General features: G+C 41.6%; 1 protein-coding gene across 2 annotated transcripts in view; it reads right to left on the reverse strand.

Moving 5' to 3' along the window:
- LOC145353421 (TSC22 domain family protein 1-like) overlaps positions 1-20531 on the reverse strand; it is a 215360-nt gene extending 194829 nt beyond the window's left edge. For both annotated transcript variants that reach the window (XM_080204174.1, XM_080204175.1), the window contains exon 1: positions 17621-20531. In XM_080204174.1, coding sequence (XP_080060300.1) covers positions 17621-20280 — 2660 coding nt within the window. In that variant the 5' untranslated portion in view covers positions 20281-20531. The remainder of the gene's footprint in view (positions 1-17620) is intronic.
- Positions 20532-22487: the final 1956 nt, after the last annotated feature.

A 22487-nucleotide genomic window follows, 5' to 3' on the forward strand; every position in this document is an offset into this window, starting at 1 on the left:
CTGTCTCTTCCACCTTAACGAGTCCAATGTGAAAAGGCAGTGGGAGCAGTCACGATGCAGTTCTAGGTGAGTTCAGAGTTCAACAGAAAATTAGTATTAAAAACCATCCTAGGTGAGCAAAGCACAGATATGGTCTGTTCTACATTGGCCCTTGCTGGATCTGACATTAAAATGGTTGATGCTGATAGCGCAAGTCCAAAACCTAAAAGTGAAAAGATGCTCTTTTCCACTGTGAAAGCCATTTAACTTTGACAACAATTTGACAGAGACAAACAATCGAGGGGAAGCAATCATCCATATTCACTGCTTGAACAAAATATCCAAAGTCTCTGTTAGAATATGTTGTCATAGCCTGATTCCCATTCCTCACTATATAAACTATAGCCAATTGCTAAATACAGTTCTTCACAATAAATTGCTTAGAAATTATTGCTGTTTTTAGTAAAAAGTTCTGGATTTGTTCTGATTGTATAGATGAGGTAATCTGTTCATAATCTATAGTGCAACTGCATGTTAGTGGTTGCTTGCGATTGGTTTACTGCTTCTATTAATCATTTTGTGTCGTGTACCTACTAAATGTATGTAAATGAACTATTTCTTCAGTTGTCAGTGCAGTGCACAAATTCAATATATATTTCATGATTTCAGCTGTGAAATGCACATGCTTTTGAAGCCTGAATAACAATTGTGTATTAAAATACATTTAGTAGGTACACGACACAAAATGATTAATAGAAGCAGTAAACCAATCGCAAGCAACCACTAACATGCAGTTGCACTATAGATTATGAACAGATTACCTCATCTATACAATCAGAACAAATCCAGAACTTTTTACTAAAAACAGCAATAATTTCTAAGCAATTTATTGTGAAGAACTGTATTTAGCAATTGGCTAAAATTGATCTTACAGGAAATTAATACAAAAATTCAAGTCTAATGTGGGTAAAGGTCAAGTTCATTTTATATGAAAATCAAAAATTCAGAACCACTGACTTTTAATTATATTCCAAATCTACTTAGGAGCACAAAGAACATTGAAATACTCTTATCCAATTAAACTGAATAACCTCAATGGTGTACTGTCACCCATGCATTCAATCCTGTCTCAGATACTCATGTTTCTGACAGCACACAAGCGCCTTCCCACGTTTCAGTGTTGTCAGCCTAAACTGGCAACAACTGCTGCAGTGTCTTTCAACAGCTATTAATCCCAAGATAACAAAATTGCGCATAGTATCTGATCCTCCCATACTTCTAAACAGTAGCGCCACCTCCCCCCCCCCCCCCCCGCCCCCCCAAACAACAAAACAACACCATAATGGATTCAAGTTACAAAGGAATGACGATACTTGCACCAGGCAGCAATGTCAATATTTCTAGAAGAGGAAAGCTTGAGTAAATAGACAATCATGATCAAGGCTAAAAGCACAGCCTTTTGTATGTGCACACTGCAAAAGTTTGCAGCTTTTGGTGTTGTGTTGGACCCAAAAATTAGCTGCCAGCCTCATATAAACTCCATCAATTATGTTTACTTCCATCTCTGTAACACTGTCCAAGTCTGCCTCAATTCGTCTGCTGCTGAAACCATCATCCAAGCCTTGATTTCTGATTTGTTCATGAAACCTGGTGGTTACTGGCAAGGTCAGAATTTATTGTCCATCACTAATTGCACTCAAGATGGCGGTGATGAGTAATCACCTTGTACTGCTACAGTCCCTGTGATGTTGGTACACCCAGTGTGGTTAGGTAGCAAGTTCTAGGATTTTGACCCAGTGACTATTAAACAATAAGACACTAAGACTTGGATAGAATTTGCGACAGTGACGTTCTCATGTGCTTGCTGTCCTTGCACTTCTAGATGGCAGAGGTCATAAATTTGAACGGTACTGCCAAAGAAGCCTTGACAAGTTGTTGCATTACATCTGATAGATGGTACACACTGCGACCAGGGTACGTTGATGGCAGGGTCAATGAAAGCTAATGGATGGTGTACTAATCAAGCAAGCTGCTTTGTCCCAAATGGTGTTGACCTTCTGAAGTGCTGTTGGAGCTGTACTCATCCAGCCAAGGAGAGAGAGTATTGCATCACATTCCTGACTTCTGCCTTGTAGATAGTGGAAATTCCATTCAATGCCAAGAGGGACTGGTTAGAGACTCACCTGTTGGAGATGGTTATTGCCTTGCACTTACCTGCCCACTTCTAAATACTGACTTGGCTGGCCTCCCAACTTCCACTCTTGTATGCTATAATTCTATGAATGTGCATTAGGCGTCTCAGGACAATTTGCTATATGAATGACACGACATAAATGAAAGTTGTTGTTTTGCCACAATCCGTGCACCAAAAAAGGTGTTCATAAAATCGTAATATATTTATCTTTGGAAAAGCTATGATTCCTGATCGTGGAGAAACAGGAAGGGAATCACAGTTGCTAAATTCTTTGTTTTCAAATGAAATAATTTGTGACAAGTGATATCATGGGACCACTGAGCATCAGGTGCTGATACTGCAAATAGCATGATATGGATAAACTCTGATTATAAGACATTGCCTGGTGGCCCCAAGGAAACGCAACCATTTGGAGAAAACTATGCTGACAGAAGCCCTGGAGACCTTCTAATTTGAGAGATTGGCTAGTGCTCCAATATGAGCTAATGAGTCAGAACAGGTGAGTACGGTGTTTCCTCTGTGCTGCAGTTTGTTTGCAGGCGTGCCTGCTATAGTTGGAAATACTCGTGTACGAGTTATCTGCAGTCCTTACTCATTGAAAGCGAGCTATACCAATGTCAGTATGCATGGTGAAGTTTGCTGATCTTCAGCACATAATATACCACCAAAACATAAAAAATTGGCAGTGTTAAAAATCTGCAACACCAAAAATGCTCTCAGAATTTGCTGCAAACACCAAAACATTTTGCCACTTCATGAACTCCTGTATCCATGGAATTTTCCAAGCTTCCATCCCAAACTGTACTGGTGCTATATCCACTTCCAATGGTTTTGCGTGGATTCTAGAATCTTCAATGAGATTTTGCATAGAATAGATGGCAAAAGCCCTTAACTTCTCCAACTTTCTGTGCACAGTGGGAGTACAAATTTTGACCCCAGATAACATGGTGAAGGCAGAACCTGAAGTATATCAGATTTAACTACAGGAGCGCATTACTGCTAACCCCCACCAGTACTTCAATATTTTTCCCGTTGGAGCCAAGATCTAGTGTGAACGGCAGAGCCAATGAAAAATAGTGCATGCTGATATCCAAGGCAATGTGGCATTGAAATTTCAAACAAGAAACCTTACTTACATTTGAGTTTTTAGACAGGAAGGCTCATGTGCTGATTTGCTTCAATTTGTTTCTCAAATCCAGCTTCAGTGTGTATTTACTAAAATGCGATGTAGTTAGAAAAGACAGACTACCCAAACATCACTTTCAGACTAAACAAGCAGATCACTAAGTTCTAAATTGACTCCTAACTACAGTCAGAGAAGGATGGAAGCATATGATTGCTGCGGTGGATTAGTTCAAGTTACTGATCACATTTGTTAAAATATCATCTTTAATTACTGGTTATCTGTTAAAGCCTTCGAATCAGTTGGTTCAAAGTCAGTTACAAGAAAATCAAACATAATTGAGGAACTAGCCCATCTGCACTGAAACCTGCAACTATGCTTTTTGTTACGTCTAGACTTCACTATTCCAACTCACCTGATTGACCTCTCACATTGTACTCTCCGTAAACTTCAAATCATTTAAAACTCTGTTGCCAGTGTCCTTATTTACACCAAAATCTGTTCACCCATCATTCTTGTATGTACTGACCTACTTTGCATACTGGTTAAGTGATACCTTTATTTTAAATCTGCCTTCCTTGCTTACAAATCCCTCCATGATCACACCTCTCCCCCATCCCTGTAGTTTCAAGTACCACAACTTTCCAAGGTATCTGTACTCATGCAAATCTGGTGTTTTAAGCATGCCTGATTTTAGTTGCTCCACCACTGGTGGCAATGCCTTCAGCTGGCTCGATCCCAAACGATGGAATTCCTCCCTAAACCTCTCTTTCCTCCTTTAGAATGCTTCTTAAAGCCTATTCTTTGACCAATCTATAATATCTCATGTGGTTCAATGGTTTATAATGCTGCTGTAAAGCATATTGGCACATTTAATGTTAAAGATCCTACATAAATAGAAGTTGATAGTGTGGGTACTTGAGATGAGGCAGAATGAAGGCAGTCACCCAAGCCATGTCAAGAAGCTGGCCATTTATGGTACATCTTACATCAAGTACATTTGCCTTTTTAGAGCTTAATGAGTAACCTAAGGGATGCTAGTAAAAGTAATTCAGCTCTTTCTCCTGTTTGTACTACTTTGCCTGTCCTTTTCTGTGCACTGACAAAGATGAGCAATAAGCTTGCACCTTACTATTTTGGCCAATTAGGAGTTTAGTTTATGCCGCCACTAAACTGTACTCCCACATTCCTGGCACCATTGTAACTCCCAAGACCTTGACATCCTTCTAAAAGTAGGTATCCAAAAATGAATGCCAAGAAATACACAAGCTAAGGCCTAAGCAACATGACTAAAATTTCAGCATGATCCCCTACCTTCTATACTCTTGTGCTTCTATTTATAAAGCCAACAGGTAGGCCATTCAGACCGTCATGCCAGCTCCACAATTCAATAAACCATGACTGAAGTGATTGTGGCTTCAACTCCACTTTTCTGCCTGTCCCCGTTACCCTGATTCTATTTTGGATCAAGAATCTGTTTTAACTCAGGTCTTGAATATATTCAATAACCAGTGCTCTCTGAGGTAAAGAATTCCAAAGGTTAATGACTCCCTGAAAAAATTCCATAACAGCATCTTAAAATTTCATTATTCTGAAACTGACCCCCTGAATTCTAGATTCTTGGGTGAGGATAACAGGTTATCAGCATTGACCCACTCAAGTCCCACCAGAATATGTGTTTCAGTAAGACCACTTCTCATACTGTTCAATTTCAAATGATTATTGGGCCAACCTGCTCAATCTTCATCCCAGGAATCAACCAAGTGAACCTCTGAACTGCCTTCTTATAGTAAGGATTCCATTTGCTTTTAATGGCCTTCTCAACTTGTTCTACTGTCTTCAAGGACTTGCGTTCCTTCATCTTAGTGTGCCATTTTGTTTACGTTGCTTTTACTCATGCTATCAAAATAATTTTACACTACTAAATATTAAATTACATTGCCAAGTGTCTGCACAGACTGTTTATGTCCTCCCCAAGTCTGGTGTTAACCACCTCATGAGTTTCTTATCAGCAGCAAACTTTGAAATTATGCCCAATAAACCCAAAAAGACCTACATAAAAACAGCAGTGGTCCCGGTACTGACTCTTGGGGAAGGAACACCAATGCACCCTTCCCTTCACCATGAAAAGTAACTATTCACCATACAAACACAAAAACAAAATACTTCAGACTTTGGAAATTTCAGGTAAATGATCTTTCAAGTATTTTATAATTCTGTTTCTCTTTCCACAGATGCTACCTGACTGCATGAATATTTCCAGCATTTTTCATTTCTAATTCCCAATTAGGAATGTGGAGATTGAAATCATGATGTTGGTTTATCGGATAGAGCTTTAAAGCTCTGCCCAAGAAAACATATACTTTTCCCTACACAACACATTCCTCCAAACACAACTTTACTTCTCTTAACTAGCAGTTGTTGCAACAATCAGCATTTGTAACTGGAAAAACAAGCTTCCATCACACCCCAATTACTGAAACAACTCTCATGCTTAAGTGCACTCCTGAACAACTATCTCCTTAATTTAAGTTGAATTGGGAAAGTAGGAGCTGTTTGGCAGTACTGCACAGCATACTATTTTGTCCAACTAACAGACATGAGACACAAAGAAAATGGGAAACGTGCACCTTAATCACATCCTCTAAACATCTCAGCTAATCAACTACTTGTTCTGTAGGCAATAGTAGCCAGTCTGTACATAGCAAGATGAATGACTGGTTAATGTAAGTTCCTAAGATATAGAAGCAGAATTAAGCTATTTGGCCCATCAAGTCTGCTCTGCCATTTGATCATGGCTGTTATGCTCAATCCCCATTTTTGTGCCTTTTCCCCATAACCTTTCAACCCATTACCAATTAAAAATCTCTAACTCCTCAAATTATTTACTCACTATCCCAGCATCCACTGCACTTTAGGGTAGCAAATGCCACAGATTCACAATCCTTTGTGAGAAGTGGTTTCTCCTCAACTCTATTTTAAATTTGCTTCTGCTTATCTTATGACCTCTCAATCCAGAATGCCACACCAGCAGAAGCATCCGCTCCACGACAACCTTATCCATACCTTTTACCATCTTGCATACCTCAATTTGATCTCCCCTTATTCTTCAAAATTCCAGAGAGTATTGGCCTAAACTGTTCAATCTTTCTTCATACGACAAACTGCTCATCTCTGGAATCAATCTAGTGAACCTCCTCTGAATTGCCTCCAATGCTATTACATCTTTTCTCAAATAAGGGGACCAAAACTGTGCACAATACTCCAGGTGCAACCTCACCAATGCCTTCAATGCAACAATACTTCCTTAACGTTTATATTCTATTTCTTTAGCTCCAAATGCCAACATTCCATTTGTTTCCTTTATTATCTGCTGTACCTGCATGCTAGTTTTCTGCAACTCATGAACCAGGACACCCAGATCCCTCTGCACCAGAGTATTCCAAAGTCTCTCCTCGTGTAGGTAATAAGTCGCCTTTCCATTTTTGCGACCAAGATGCACAACCGCACACTTATCCACGTTAAACTCCATCTGGCACGTTTCGCCCCACTCTCCTAACCTATCTATATCCATTTGTAAGGTTCTTATTTCCTCATTGCAACTTACTGTACCACCATTTTTTGTGTCATCTGCAAATTTGGCTACAGAGCCTTCTATCCCTGTATCCAAGTCATTAATACAGATTGTAAATGGTTCAAGGACCGAACCTCGTAGCATCCCACTAGTTACTACTTGCCAACCAGAAAAAAGCCCATTTATCTCGGACCTCTATCTTCCATCAGCCAGTCACCGATCCAAGCTAACAAATAACCCCAAATCCCATATGACTGAACCTTGTGAATTAACCTTTTGCGTGTGGCACCTTATCAAATACCTTCCGCAATCCAGATACGCTACATCTAAAGGATGCCCATTATCCATTTTGCTTCTTACATCCTCGAAAGAACTCTAGCAAATCAGTAAAACATGATTTACCTTTCATAAAACCGTGCTGCTGGCTCTGATGGATGGTGTTCTGACATTCCAAATGTCCTGATATTGTTCCCTTGATAATTGACTCTAACACTTTCCCAACAACAGATGTTAAGCTAACTGATCTGTAACTTCCCACATTTTGCCATCCTCTCTTTTTGAATAAGGATATTACAATAGCATTTTTCCAATCCATCGGAACCTTTCCTATGTCCATGGAATTTTGGAGTATTATAACCAATGGATCCACTATCTCTGCCACCACTTCTTTTAATGCCCTAGGATGTAGCCTGCCCGTCCCAGGGGACTTATCTGCCCTAATCCCAATAGTTTGCTGAGTATCTTTTCCCTATCAATGTTGATTGTTCCAAGTTCTACCCTATTATCTTTGACTTGCTCATTCCTATAGCAATGGTACTAGTGTCCTCCACCGTGAAAACTGAGGCAAAGTACTGATTAAGCATCTCTGCCATTTCAGTGCCCCCCGCCCCCCCCCCCCATAAATTCTCCGGTTTCATCTTCCAAGGGAACAACATTCACCCCAGGGACTCTCTTTCATATACCTATAGAAACTTTTGTTACACTATTTGATATTTTGCACTAATTTTCTTTCATAATTTATGTTAGCTCGTTTTATAACTTTTTTTAAGCATCCCTTTATATTCTTAACAACACTCCCCCACCACAAACTTGACCATCTTTCTTCCTCACTGGGATAAATTTTAGTTGCGAGGACCTGAGTATCCTTAAGCAGCTGCCACTGCTCATCCACTGTCCTATCTTTTAGCCTTCTTGCCCACTCTACTCAGGCCAAATCTGTCCTCATGCTTATGTAATTTCCTTTGTTTAATTCCAGAACGCTAGTGTGGGACTCCACTTTCTCACCCTCAAACTGAATTTTGAATTCCATCATCCTATGGTTACTACTCCCTAGAGGATCCTTAACTATGAGGTCATGAATTAATTCCTCATGACATAATATCTAATCCAGAGTAGCCTGCTCCCTGGTTGGTTCCACAATAAACTGTTCCAAAAAACAAATCTCTAATACATTTAGTGAAATTTGCCTCCAGTCTACCCTTGCCAATTTGCTTCTTCCAATCTATGTGCATACTAAAATCACCCATGATTATTGCCATACTTTTCTTGCAAGCCACCATATTTTCTGATTTATACTGTGTCTTACTGAGGAACGACTGCTTGGGGACCTACAGATTACTCCTACCAAGTACTTCTTTCCTTTGCAATTTCTTATTTCTACTCAGACTGACTCCACATCTTGATCTCCGGGCTTATGTCATTTCTCATTACAGCACTGATCCCTTCCTTCACCAAAGCTACATTGCCTCCTTTTTCTTTCCTTGTATTTTGTTAGCATGGGAAACCTTGAGAAATCCATTCTCTTCTTCTAATGGCTCACATGGGATCCTTTACATTCACCCGAGCTTACAGGCAAGGCTTTGGTTAGATGTTTATTCCAAACGATGGCATCAGTTAATGCAGCACTTTCTGTAATGAAGTCTCAGCGTGGAAGATGTACTCAAGTCCTGCAGGTGGGCTTGAATCAAAAAACAAATGTTATGAAGTTAAGTCAATGCAGAGGAGGTAAAATAGCAAGTTACATGAATCGCTCAAAACTCACCGATGGTGGGAAGAATACTTCCCACCATCTGATACGTATGTGGCCTGGGTTAGTAAGACGAGTCGCACTACACCGAATGATGAAAGTTGGAAAAGTAGAATTACAATTTTATACAAAGTTCACAAAAGCTGCTGAACAAGAGTTAATAGAAGTTGCTGAAATAGTTCAACGTCTATACAACGAGAATATTCTACAGCAAGTAATTCTGACATATTTACTGAAAGAGCCAATAAATTCAGCTTGGACCCAGTGCCAGCTCAAGTCAGAATGTTTGTATCTTTGAAAGTAAGAATCTTTCATACTTTGTTAAAAAGATTTCTCATTTTACACAGATTAAGAGCTGATCTGTTAACTGGTTAACAAATCTACTTAAAAATAAGGATGACAATACAATACCTTTCAAATGACAACAATTTACATCTGCAGGAAAGCACTGTATTTTATGAATATTATCCATTTTACAGCAATCATATGATCTCCTGTTACATATGTATAAATTGACTGTCACGTTTCTCACATACTGGAGGATCAAGACTTCTCAGTTCACTAAAAGCATTACTTTTAAATATGCATTTTGTGCCCAAATTTAATTCAACGTTTTGAACTTCTGCAATGATGAGATAAAGCAACTTTGTTTTATTTGAAGGAGTAGGGTTAGAATAAAAAGCAGAAAAGCGTCAAACAACTGATCAACATACTACATTTTGTCTAACAGCAAACTAGAAGGGGATATGACACAATGGCCAGAACATACAAAATATATGCTGGAGAGAGCTTTAGTATACAAAATTTAGGCAGAATTCAAAACAGCAGAGAAGTTCACTGGGTAACCTGGTCAACACTTAATCCTTGACCAATGGGGAACACAAATGATTTGCTCATTTATTGGATTGCAGTTGTGGGTTTTTTTGTATAAATTGGCTGTCATGTTTCTTATATGGTGACAGAACTCCAAAACGAAATGCTTTGGAACATTCTGAAAGGTGCTTGATAAATGTAAACCCGTTTTTTTACTCACATTAAGCAACTCAGCCGAGCAGGCCATACCAGGTTCCAGCCACAGAATTTGCAGAGTTAGCTCTTCTTGAATACAGTTAGATTGGTAAGGAAGGAAAAACTCACTACTGATCATCACCTAGCCAATCATGTGCAGGAAGTATGCATTTAAGCATTAGTTGAGAACAGAACTTGGTTTAGCTGTGACATCAACATTTGCCATTAAAGTTGAGATAATAACGGTCACAAGTAAGACAAATTAGCACCCATAAAGTTATATTCAAGTCCAAAGCTTTCAAGTTGTCCTAAGAGATTAAAAAAGAAAAATTCCTAAAAAGGACCCAACTTTAGGCAGAACTGTTGGCCATAGCTAAACACATTCAGCTCACATCTAATGTACAACTGAGTGAATTATGGGTTATGGATTAATGAAATTTTATCTGGAATAATTTTAAAATATCTGTGTTATATCCACCAAGTTTCTCTCATAGGTTCCAAAAAAGACGAGACTTAAATTACTTTAACACTTTGCCACTTTTTTGGCTTTGCATAGGCAAAATTTAATCATTTCTCAAGCATACATCTAATTACTTACCAACTTCCTAGGGAATGGGTGTGGAAAAGTGGTAGCGATCAAGATTCCTCAACTCCTTTTTGGCATAACATTTTGTGAAGACAGTTGCATGCATAAAACAGTTTTACTTGCACTTTCCAAAACACTTTTACCACTTAGTGGTTTATCCATTTTATTTTGACCCAAGGAAGAAATATTTTCTTCAGCCTTTATTCCATCAGATTTTGTGACCCTCCTCTGAGGTTAAAGAAACAGAACATTCAAATGATCTATTTATTACAGACACCACAGAGCCAAACTTAGCAACCAGAGTTTAAACAAATTACTCCACATAAAAAGCCAGGCAGGAAATAACAGTGACATGTTTCACATATATATGCTTACCTACATCAGACAAAAGTAAAACCACAGATGAGGTTTCTAAAATACCTAAAAGTAGTTCCAAGCTTTGCCGTGAAAGAAGCTTTTTTCTAGCTTAGAACTCAAACATGCCACAGGCCATTGCACATGCATCTTAGCATAAACACCAGCTCCAAAAAAAAAACTGATGCTTGAAAAATGCTGAATACCTTTTCTCTTTACTGTCAGGTACTCCAGTAAAATACTGCAGGGTGGCACCAATTAAAATGAACTGAGAAGTCTTGATCCTCAGCAGTACACAATACTAAGGAACCAGAGCTATGCCAATAAAATCTACTCAAATCAATACACACTTCTGAAATCAGAACATTGTATGAATGGAAAGTACAACACTTCCACCAAAATTCAACTTTTTCAATTCTTTGTACTAACAGAAAAGGATAGATATTGTCTAATGCAGAATGTGCACTATATTTTGATTTCCAAAAAGACCTTCAATAAAGTATGACATGGATAAGGGCATATTGAAATCAGGGGACGAGTGAAAATATAAATGGCTACAAAATAGCAAATAGGGGGCTAAAGGCCTGGAAAATTGTAAAAAGCAATGTTCTACAAGACCATGATTGCTCCCCATTTACATAAAAGTGAATTCAAGAATCAGAAGTACGTTTTCAAAGTTTGCATACAACACAAAATGATGGTGTAGTTAATACAGGAAGTCATTAATAAACTTGTAGAATAGGTGTGTAATTAGAAACTGAACTTCAATATAGATAATTGAAAGGTGTGTTTTGGTAGGAAGAATAAGAGATCATATACACTTTGCTACTGTGGACAGAGAAGATATTTCCATTTATGGGGGAATTAGGGACCATAAATACACATGGCAGTCACTAATAAATACCTTTGCTGCCCCTGGAGTGGCCAGAATTGGAACTTGCTACACAAGGCTTGATAAGCCAACCAGCACAGATGCATTTAAGGTAATTATGACAAACATAAAGAGGTAAAGAAGGTTATGATGAAGAGTTATGATAAAGGTGGGAGAAGGCTTGGGTGAGTGGAGTAATAACACCAGCATGGACCTACTGGACTAAGTGGCTGGTCCTTTACTGTAAGAACTATGCAGTAAGTCAATGTCAATTTATTTGCGCAAGAAAGAGAGAAGTTTCATGAAGTTTTCAACAGAAAGTCATGTCATTGATCTCCATTTTTGTTTTGGATTAGCTAGTTTTAAACATGTTTGGATAAATCCTATTACAGATTTAACACCATGTTCTCAGCATCTGACAGCAGATCATAGCAAGAAAACTAAAGCTCATAAACTAACACTTCCCATTTCCTAAAACACACTGCAAAGAACTCCTTTAAGACCCAGAACGTAACCACATGTGGACTGTTAAACTCACGGAAAGGGAATGGTCTTTACATCTGCACAGGGCAATCTCCTTGAGACTTGGGGTTTAAGGAGAAAGAGTATGGATCCGTTCAACTGTAGAAAATGTCTCACCCATAAACCAACTTTAAAATGTCAATGTCACCTTCAACTGGAGAAATAATCAGACCCAAGAGTATCAAGTATTGAAAAGGCGATTAGGCCTTCAATAACATGCAGACGCAATAGAAAGGGCGACAACTAAAGTTCATGAGTTTCATTTATACCAGCAAAAGTATTGCTATAATTGAGGATATTTCTATTAAATCTGCCAAAAATGTAGCGATTAGCACCATTACAGTACTACTGGGAGCCAATGGGAAAGAGCTGTCTATTTTGCGTCTTTGAACCTTATAGCCAAGATGTCGAAAGCATGGAATTTACCTATGTAACTTAAGCCAACTAAACGTAAAAGACAGTTTAAGACAGAGGATTATGATTATAGCCATGGAACCAAAAGTAACTTGGTTTTCCCTGTTCTGTGGTAATACAACACAAGGTGGTTTCTGGACCGCAATATACAATCACAAGCAGTTGATACACATAATAGAACATTACAGAACAGATTTTGTGTTTATATTTGCATTTCGGCATCTTACTCAAATAAATTGCTTTATATTTAGCAGCCTAGTTACCATGAAGCTTGGGATATTATCATTTTTGAGCTTTGGCAAAGCAATACGTTAGCATTTCCATGTTCTGTCCAGTCAAGTTCAGATAGTAAGCACAAATACACAAATGTCAGTATTCAGAATGCAGTGTTCAGGCTTAAACGTTACAAAATGGTCACTTGGGAGTCAAGGTGGGCACATGGTAACATCATCTTCAGAAAACATAGGGGCTCAGTGCTGAAGGTATATAACCGTTTTAGTGATTATTCAATCCTGAATCAGCTAGGATAATACCAGATGTCTGCCTCTGCAGTGTTATTAACTCTGATACTGATCTTATTTCTGAAGCAACTGACAATTTCAGGCACGAGTCAAACAAACTGTTGCAATCAAACCAATTTAGAAACTGAACTCAGTAACAGTGGAAATCCTACAGAAACAATGCAGGAACATTAACCGTCAGAAGGCTGAATTATATTCAAATATCACATTAAACAGTCCTAGAGACAAAGTTCAATAGCTGGTTAGTGCTGAATTAAGCTGAAGTGGTAGTAGCAGCACATGTGGCCTCAGCACTCATTGTTTGAGGTATCCATCGAGGCATTTTATTCCTTGCATACAAACATGACCAAAAAGTTCACAAGTGCAGAACACGCAATCCACCCATTCAATTTATGCCACCCCATACACAGAATCCCTCCAGCGCAGAAGGTGGCTGTTCAGCCCATAGAGTCTAACTCTAACCCTAACCCTGCTAATTCCTCTAACCTATCCCATTCCAGGTTATTAAGGGTTAAGTTAGCATGTCCAATCAATCTAACCTGCACATCTTTGGACCGTGGGAGGAAATCCATGCAAACACAGGGAGAATGAATTGAACCCATGTTCTTGGAGCTGTGAGGCAGCAGTGCTAAACCACTGTGCCGCCTTACATTGGCCAGACCTCATTCATGACCTGCCATTGCCAAATTTCAATTCCTCAAAAACACTACTGCCTGCTTCTCAGCCTGCATAAAATCCCACTTACCCATCTGTGCTAACTGACCTAAAATAACTCTATCCTCCAACTGAAATTTCTCACCAGAATGTTCAAATTCCTTCAAAACAGTACTTCTGTCTATACTTTCCTTTAGCCTTGAGTTCCTCTACCTCCAGTTTTCTTCCCAACTTCCTTCACACCATAAGATGGCTTAAGGCACAGCTAAAGACTCAAGCACTGGAGATGTTTTCCTAAAGCCTTTATTTATCATCCCTTGCCCCCTATAAACTCCATTTCTCTGATCAATTTTTTATTCATTTCCAAGCGTTGTCTTCTTTGGTTCAGAATGACAAATTTAACACTCTCCTAAAGTACCTGGAGATATCTTCTTAAGTTCTTCTAAACGCAAGTGGCTGACACTGGCCCAATCACCCTCTGGATTTGCAATATTTACTTAAGTTGCAGGTACCTTTTCAGCACTCAGTGTTGGTATACAACAATGAGGAAACCTACAGCCACCGAGTCTCCAGAACCTCGTACTTAGTGTGGTCCAGCAGTGGTCGATTCTGGTCATATTCAAGTTCATCATTAATGTGTCCAATAGATTCCTCCGCCATGCTAGCACAAATATCAGTGATTGAATTTTCATCCCAGTATGAAATTTTAATAGTTTACAATGTAAAGAATTCTCCATTTATGACATTGCCTGATCCATCAGCACTTCAAAAGGACATAAAACACTGACTTAAAATTTTAGCACCCCCAATAATGTCCTTATGCAGAAACAAGGTAGAAACTACAGCTCCTATAACATTTCTCTGAGAATGTATCAAAGAGCTTCAACATCTCAACACCTCCACAGTCAACTCTAAAGAGAAAATTCAATTCTTGGACGAAAAAGTAACTCATCTGAGGTGTTTAAGCTTATAAAATACCCTAGGAACCAATGGTTATTTATAAAAGATTGATATTACAGAAACATAATTGCTGACAAAGATAAACACTGTACTGAATAAAATAGCCTTGATGGAAAGCTAAGGATAACTTGATCCCAGTTTTCTTTGAGATCAGGGAGGAATCAGTTGGGTTGCTTCGAAAGATTTAACTTGCATATATCTCCTTTCAGATGAAATCATGCAGTGTCCACAACAGTACTGAAATCATAAGCTGTTGGAGAACATTTAATGCGTCAAATGTTCCTTTGATTGCTTATCTATTTCTATTGAATGTGAAATAATCTTGAATGAGTCTGACAAATTCTCATTTCAGCTGCCAATAGGTTAAATGATGTTCCTTCCCCCAAAATGTAGCTTCATTGAATACCACCATCACCCACCAAAACAATCTGCTTCAGTTTTCTTAGCCATACAACTAAAAATGGAAAACTCAATTTCATGTATCTAGATGGTTGCAAAAGTTTACATTTTTTAGCTTTGTTCCTAATTGCACAGATGGTCCCAAAAGATTCCAATTTTTCATCAAACAACTTATCTCAAAATATCTTGTTCCAGCAACCCATCACTGTTTAACTGTTTTACAAGATTCTACCACCTTAACTTTCATTAGAAATCTGACTTTCAACTAAAGTTTAGATACCTATCAGTAATTAATAGCAAGAGGAACACAATTTTCATTTTCTCATCAGCTGCTAGTAGCACTAAAGATTTTCTTCAGGAGTTGCAAATTAAATGCAGTCCTTACTTCAAGCAGCATCTTCAAATGCCAAGAACTACAGTGAATGTCTAGACAACGCAAGCTTTAGTTTGACTAATTCTATGATTTAAACAAATACAAAAGCTTCCCTTCTCCTAAGCCAGGCAAAGGAACCGAGCTCCTATCAAAATAAAAAAAATTGGAAACACTTCATTCCAGACCATCCTATAAAATTACACTTGCAGAAATGGAGAGGGGGAGGGGGAGGGAAAGGGAAAGAAAGGAAGGAAGAGGAAGAGTAGTGAAAAGCCAATGTCAGTCACTTGGATTTAACAAGCTGCCACAAGCTTGCCATAAATAGCTCCCAGTATATCACTGTTGAAGTGATAGAAACTTCGACATTTCAGAATACAGCAGAACGGATTTAAGGGGTTCTCCCATTCTCTCCAGTTATACCAAAGTTAGCAGTGCCTTAAACTACTTCGCAGTTAAGATCCAATGTTAATTAAAATAATGCTAGCTCAGTACCATTCCCCACAGTGCACACACCTAATGAATGGAAGGGATGGGGACTTCCAATGATTTTCAAAATGTGAACACCAATGCACAGTCCTTTTTTTGCAACAAAGCCTCACGATTTCACACAAACAAAAAATGCACATATATACACTTTTTTTGAATCCAAAACATGCAGGTAAAAAAGGTCCCTATGTGCAAATACATGTACATTTTCATGACACAAAGTTGTTTTGACATTAAACTCTTCTGGCAAGGTGGAGGTACAGTAAACCTTGAACTGCTTTAGTTTTTAATCCAGACTGATACACTGACTTTTATTTTACGTATTTAGATCAAAACATGCATCTTCAGTAACTTTAAACATGTCAAATGGAACTAATACTGCTAATTCTTAAAAACAAAAGGAGAATACTTTATTTGAATTCTAGGTGCTTTCAGTTTATACTATCTTTGGCAGTCATCTTTTTATCTGAATCCATCAACCATCTGTTAAGCATTTGTATAAACTTTGGCACAAGGCATCCGTTTGGCAGCAGCTCCATGCCGATCACCAATGAAAGGGAGGTAGAACCAAGTCCCTGTTCAGAGTGCTATAGCATTACACTATTCCATAGCAATGTAGGACAGACAAGCCAAACAACTGGCTGATTCAGTGTGCAGTGCTCAGCTCATATTCTACACAGGGTCAAATGTCACTTTCTAAACTACTTTGACGAGTACTGCATCTGCAAGGCAATGCTTTCCTTTTTAATCCTTTATGAAAGAAATTCTTCATAAACTGGCAACTAAAAATACAAAAATCAGGAATGCCCTTCCGCGGCAATGTTCCATGTTATTCAAATTGATACGTCAGCAATAAGCATGGGCATAGAAGTGCAAGTGCAAAGGTCAACACCTCTCATTGAGCAAGATTAAATTATATATCTTCAAGAGCTTAATTACTCTCCAAATAAGAATACTTCTGTGATTCATGATCTCTCCCTGTCCTGGAATTTTTCAGCTAATTTTCTCCCTTTTCCTATTCACCCTCTATCATCTGCAATGGGACTAATCCTCTAACAACACTGATTGTTACAACACAAAAGCTGTATGGTGAAGCAAAGAATTACATGCCTTCCTTCTGGTTGTTTAATTTCTTACTATTGTAACTTTAAATCTTCATGTTTTGACTACGCTACAGAAGATTTTAGGTCTTACTCTCGTTTGCAGTCTCCAGACAGTTTTCGTCTTTCTTAATTGCAGTATTTTGGAGGTTACCTTTATCTGGTAACAGCTAATTTAAGAATTTTTAAGAAGTTGTGTCTACAGAAGAGTGGGAGAAACCATTTTGACTTGTGATAGTGTTCAATGTGTAGTTAAATATCTTTGAAGAAAATTTTAAAATAAAAACAAATTATATTGGAATTATCAACGTAAAAACATAACTGGCTGGAACATGTAAATAACAGTCACAGTTCAAAGAAGTAAAGGGCAAAATGCTACAAATGCTAAACTGCAGTAGCTTCCTGTAAAATTATTTTATATGCAAAGAGTTCACACTTTCAAACAAAACACAATAGGCTTTGCCAAAACGTCTTACCTGTCATCTTCACCATCCACAGGTTGCATGGATAGTGGCAAGGTCTTTAAAGGTAGTAGTGATGCAGAAGCAGGCAGATTGGCACTGCTAGCAATTTCCTGGACCAGAGCAGAAGCTGCACTCAGTACACTTTCTCCAATAGCTACCTGTTGTACATTCAGTGCTGGCTGGTCTGTCTGTCGCCGTGAATCTTCCACTGCATTCAACAGTGACTGGATGGGAGCAGAGTACTGGGCAGATCCAGGCACCATTTTCTGTGACCCCCCCTGTACCACAGGGAGGCTTGCATTCATTGGTATAGAAGGCTGACTGGCATTCTGGATCAAACTGCCATTCTGCACAGAGGTCTGCGTAGCGGTTTGCTGTGAAACAGCAGATGCAGTGGGTATATTGGTAGATACATTAGATCCAACACTGGGCAAGTTGACATTCACAGCGGATGGGGTAGAACCTATTCCAGTTATTGGCTGATTGTTCACACTTTGAATAATACACTCGACCCCTTGACCTTGTGGCTGTGATGACAACTGCTGTTTTGATGGTGCCACAGTTACCTGCTGCACAAGCCCTGATGCACTGGCCTGCGGCTGTACCATCCCTCCCTGCAAAGGCTGTGTTGGAGCAGGTTGAGGAACACTTGGCTGCAAGCCTATTGGTGTCGACTTGTTAATCGGTGGCGAGCAAGACTGCTGTAACAAAGAGATTGTATTCCCTTGTTGGCCAGTTAACAACTGCCCATTGGCAGCACCAGTAGGTGGCATCATTGCTGAAACATGTCCCACAGGCTGACCTGGTGCCTGTCCCGATTGTGCTTGTGCTAATACAGATTGTGCTTGGCCTTGAACAAGTTGTGGTTGGCCCGATGGTACTGCTGTTGATCCAACTCCACCACTGCTCTGCTGCATGGCTTGTGCAGAGGGCTGCATTTGAGGGTGCTGTATATATTCTGTAATGACAGCACTTGCATTTGATGACATAATATGCTGTGTTGTCATCTGTGAAGCTGGCTGTTGCTGAGGATACGATAGTTGCTGTGGCTGGGACACAGCTGACATGGTCTGCGAAGGCTGTTGTTGTTGCTGAGAGTATGGTAACTGCTGTTGGATTGGGGCTTGTTGAACACTTGTTACATTACCAAGACTTGTTCGACCAGAGAGGGGAGCACTTGGCCTCTGCTGTGAATGCATAACGTCTTGAGTGTGCAGCTGGACTTGTGTAAGCTGTGGCTGGGAAATAGTCTGTGCCAGTGAACCACCACTGCTAAAATCCAACTGCTGATTACACAGTGCTTGAAAGGCCTGTTGTTGAGGTGCAGAAACCAACCCTGGCTCCCCATTACCAGCAGTTTCTATGTAATAACCTACTGCACTCAAAGTGCTGCTCACCGAACTCCCTCCACTTGTACTCTCCCGTTCCAAACTTGCATCAGGGGCAGCAACTTGCTTTACACTTTCCACCGTCCTGTTCACAGGAGTGCCTTCAGTGAGAACTGTGACATTTTCCTTGTCGTAAAATTCAGTGCAAACCCAGCGACCCTTCTTATATGGTTCAGTACTGGAATCCAGTTTCACAACTCTGAACCTGGAACTACCAGCTGCAGGCTGCTGGCTTGCTGCAGGCACTTGGCCTCCTGCTACACTGGTGCAGATTGCAGCATTAGAAGAAGCCCCAATAACACTGGTACTATTACCGACAGCATTAGTACCAACACTTGTCCCACCAACGTTGATATTTATATTGCTACTAACACCGGTCAATCCACTTACAGTTCGGGCATTACCTGGGGTACTGATGTTGGAAGTCAGTGGCGTTGGCGTACCAATTGAGCTGCTCATTAATCCAGTCATTGGTGCACTGGTGCCATTTTTTTCAGTACAAGTAGTGACGCTTCCTGGGGGAATTATTCCTCCTGTTGAAGGTGCAGTGGCAGCGTTGACCATGCCGGGCCCTGCCACCATGGCAGGATGATGGTGGTGGTGGTGATGATGGTGGTGATGGAGAGGATGAGGGTGATGGTGTGGATGGAGGCCATGGATACTCCCGTTGAACAGAGCTGGCTGATGCTGAGGCAGGCGAGGCTGGTTAGGAGACAGGGCGCTGGGGGTCTCCGCATCCCCCACATTGTTAAGAGTCTCCTCAGAGGAGCTCCGCTCCGGCTCGTAGTCGGTGGCCCGGGAGATATCCAGGATCTCGGAAGACGACAGGTCCTCGGTGTGAGATTCGTCCATGTCGTCGTAGCTCTCGGTGTCCTCGGCGATGCTGTTGTTGGAGCCGGCGTTGTTCTGCGCCGGGGTCACGCTGGTGATCTGAAAGCCGCTCTTCTTCTTCATCTGCGCCCCGGCCATGGAGCCGGCGGCGGGAACGGGAGAAGGAGCGGCGGCGGCGGTCGGGCCGGGACCAGGACTGGGAGCGTGGAGGCTGAGACTCTGCGGCGGGTGAGGCCCGGCCGGCGGCAGCGAGCCGGGGTTGCCGGCACACGGGGGGCCCGGCGCCGGCGAGCGGAGGCTGCCCGGCGGCCCGTCGTCCGGGTGCGGGCGGCCCATCAGGCTGGAGAGCGAGGCCGAGGAGGCCGCAGCGGCCGGGGGGTTGTTGCTGCTCCGCCGGGGGTAGAGCGGGTGCGCCATCTTCCTGTCCGCCGTGCTTTCCGACTGGTGCATCATCGCATTGGGGGTGGGGGAAAAAGAGAAACACAACCCCTCAAAAAAAATCCCCCTCACACACACAGACAGAATATAAATAAATAAACCCCTTTAAACAACCCACAGACACTCACCCCTCCACACACCAAAATAAACCCAAGACTGCGGCAAAGCAGCCGGGATAAATAACGGGGGGGATGTGAGGAGAACTGAACTGGGGGGAAGCAGGCAGGCAGCCTGCCGGCCGGCCGCCCGGTGTCTGCTCTCTGGGCCCACCCCCTTCCCCTCAGAGACACCGCCTCCTCCCCCTTTCCACCCGCCGCCTCATCTCAAAGCTTCACTCCACAGGAACGGGGGCCGTCGCCGCTGCTGCCTGCCTGCCTGCCGCCCAGCCAGCCAGCCACCCCACAGAGCAAGCCGGACACTTAGCCTCTCTAACCCAGGAGCGCGGCGCCCGGCACCGCCGCAAGGCCTGGCTGGCTCTCCCCCCCCTCACTGACTGACTGAGAGGGAGCCGTTTCACCGCATCATTCAAAAAAAAATTAATATCTTATCTTGGTGAAGAATGATAAAGAGGGAGGGAGGTTAAGATAGGAAATGGCGTCTCCCGCTCGGGCTTTGTACCGGAGATGCCGGTTGCTAAGGTGGGGGGGGATGAAGTTTGGACACTCCGCCGCCTCTCCCGCTCCTCTGATTCGGGGACCGAGGCGGCTTTTCACTCACTGCCGCTTGTCACTGGAGAAGTGAGCGCCAGCAAGATGGCGACCGCGCAGGCGCGACAGGGCTCTCCCCTCCTCCCCCCGCCACAGACATAAAGCCGTCTGGAAACCAGTGACGGGAATTGCCGAGCTACTGGCTACCTTGTGTGACGGAAATTGCCGACCCTCTCCCCAACCAACGCTTCGCTGCAACTGTGACCGACGGAGATTTCCGAACCCTTTGCTGCCACCGTGACGAAAATTGCCGAGCTGCCCCCTTCGTCACCGCCGAAGTCTCCTCCCACCACCCCCGCCCCCCGCAAGTGCGCCGCCACAATGAGTGACGGAAATTGCCGAGCTACCCCTCCCACTTCGCCGCCAGCTGGAGTGACGGGAATTACCGAGCGCGCCTTCGGGGCGGGAGACACCCGATATTGTCTGACTGGGCGACCAGCCGAGGAAAGCCGAGCAGCTTCGGGCTCGCGGTTGGCAAGGACCGAGAAGCCAGGTGCCCGAACACTGCGGACCTGCCAACCTTCCCAATGCGGAAGCAATGGAGTTTCATTCATTTCCTTTCGAATCTAACGCACCTCACTCGAAAGTAAATGTGGCTCCAGATGGTTATAAATGAGTTTACTGCCCCTGTCAAGTTCGCTGGTCATAAATCTTAGGCGTGCGAAGCATCTCAGTCTTCGCCCTTCTTTACGTTCCAAATGGGTTGTCACTAATTACATAAATCGTACCCAAATGTTTCCTGCTTTATGGGACCTTAAAATGGCGTTTAAAAGGCTCGCAGCTTTGATAACTTCATTTCTCAGAAATCTTTGCATAATCTAGCTCTTTTCATCATCGATGGACACCTCAAAGCTCTTTACAGCCAATTAAGTACTTTTGAAATGTCGCCCATGTTGCAGTCTCGGACCTTCTGTGCATATTGGGCACCGCAAGGACTGGGGTGTGTTATCGACCTATTCAATCACATTTGGGTTTCTTATTTTAAGTTTCCTTTCTGCTTTGTTTTTTCTGTTTCCTGCGATTCCCTTTTTGGGGATGCCCTTCTTGCCTTCTCCCTTGGTCTTTTAGGTTCTTTCAGGGTCTTTCGGGTCAAACCAAGTAGACAAACTCAAATTACATTAGGACAATCTATTCCGATGGTCAAAAAGGATAGTAGGAAGAGAGGTAATAAGCCGTGGATAATGAAGGAGGTGAAGGAAAGTGTTAAATTAAAAGCGGAGGAGTTTAGAGTAGCTAAGAGTAGTGGGTGAGAAGAGGATTGGGAGAGGTTTAAATGTCAACAAAGATTGACAAAGAAGTTGATAAAGAAGGGTAGGAGAAACTATGAAGCTGGGCTAGCGCTTAATATAAAAAAGGATAGCAAGAGTTTTTATAAATATATAAAAAGGAAGAGGCTGGCTAGGGTGAATGTTGGTCCTTTAGAGGATGAGAAAGGGGACCTAGTGGTAGGGGATGAGGATATGGCTAAGGTATTGAATAACTTTTTTGTTTCTGTCTTCACGGAGGAGGACGTGA

The sequence above is a fragment of the Carcharhinus amblyrhynchos genome, chromosome 15 (genome assembly GCF_965287045.1).
Source record: "Carcharhinus amblyrhynchos chromosome 15, sCarAmb.v2.hapA, whole genome shotgun sequence".
Lineage (NCBI taxonomy): Eukaryota > Metazoa > Chordata > Chondrichthyes > Carcharhiniformes > Carcharhinidae > Carcharhinus > Carcharhinus amblyrhynchos.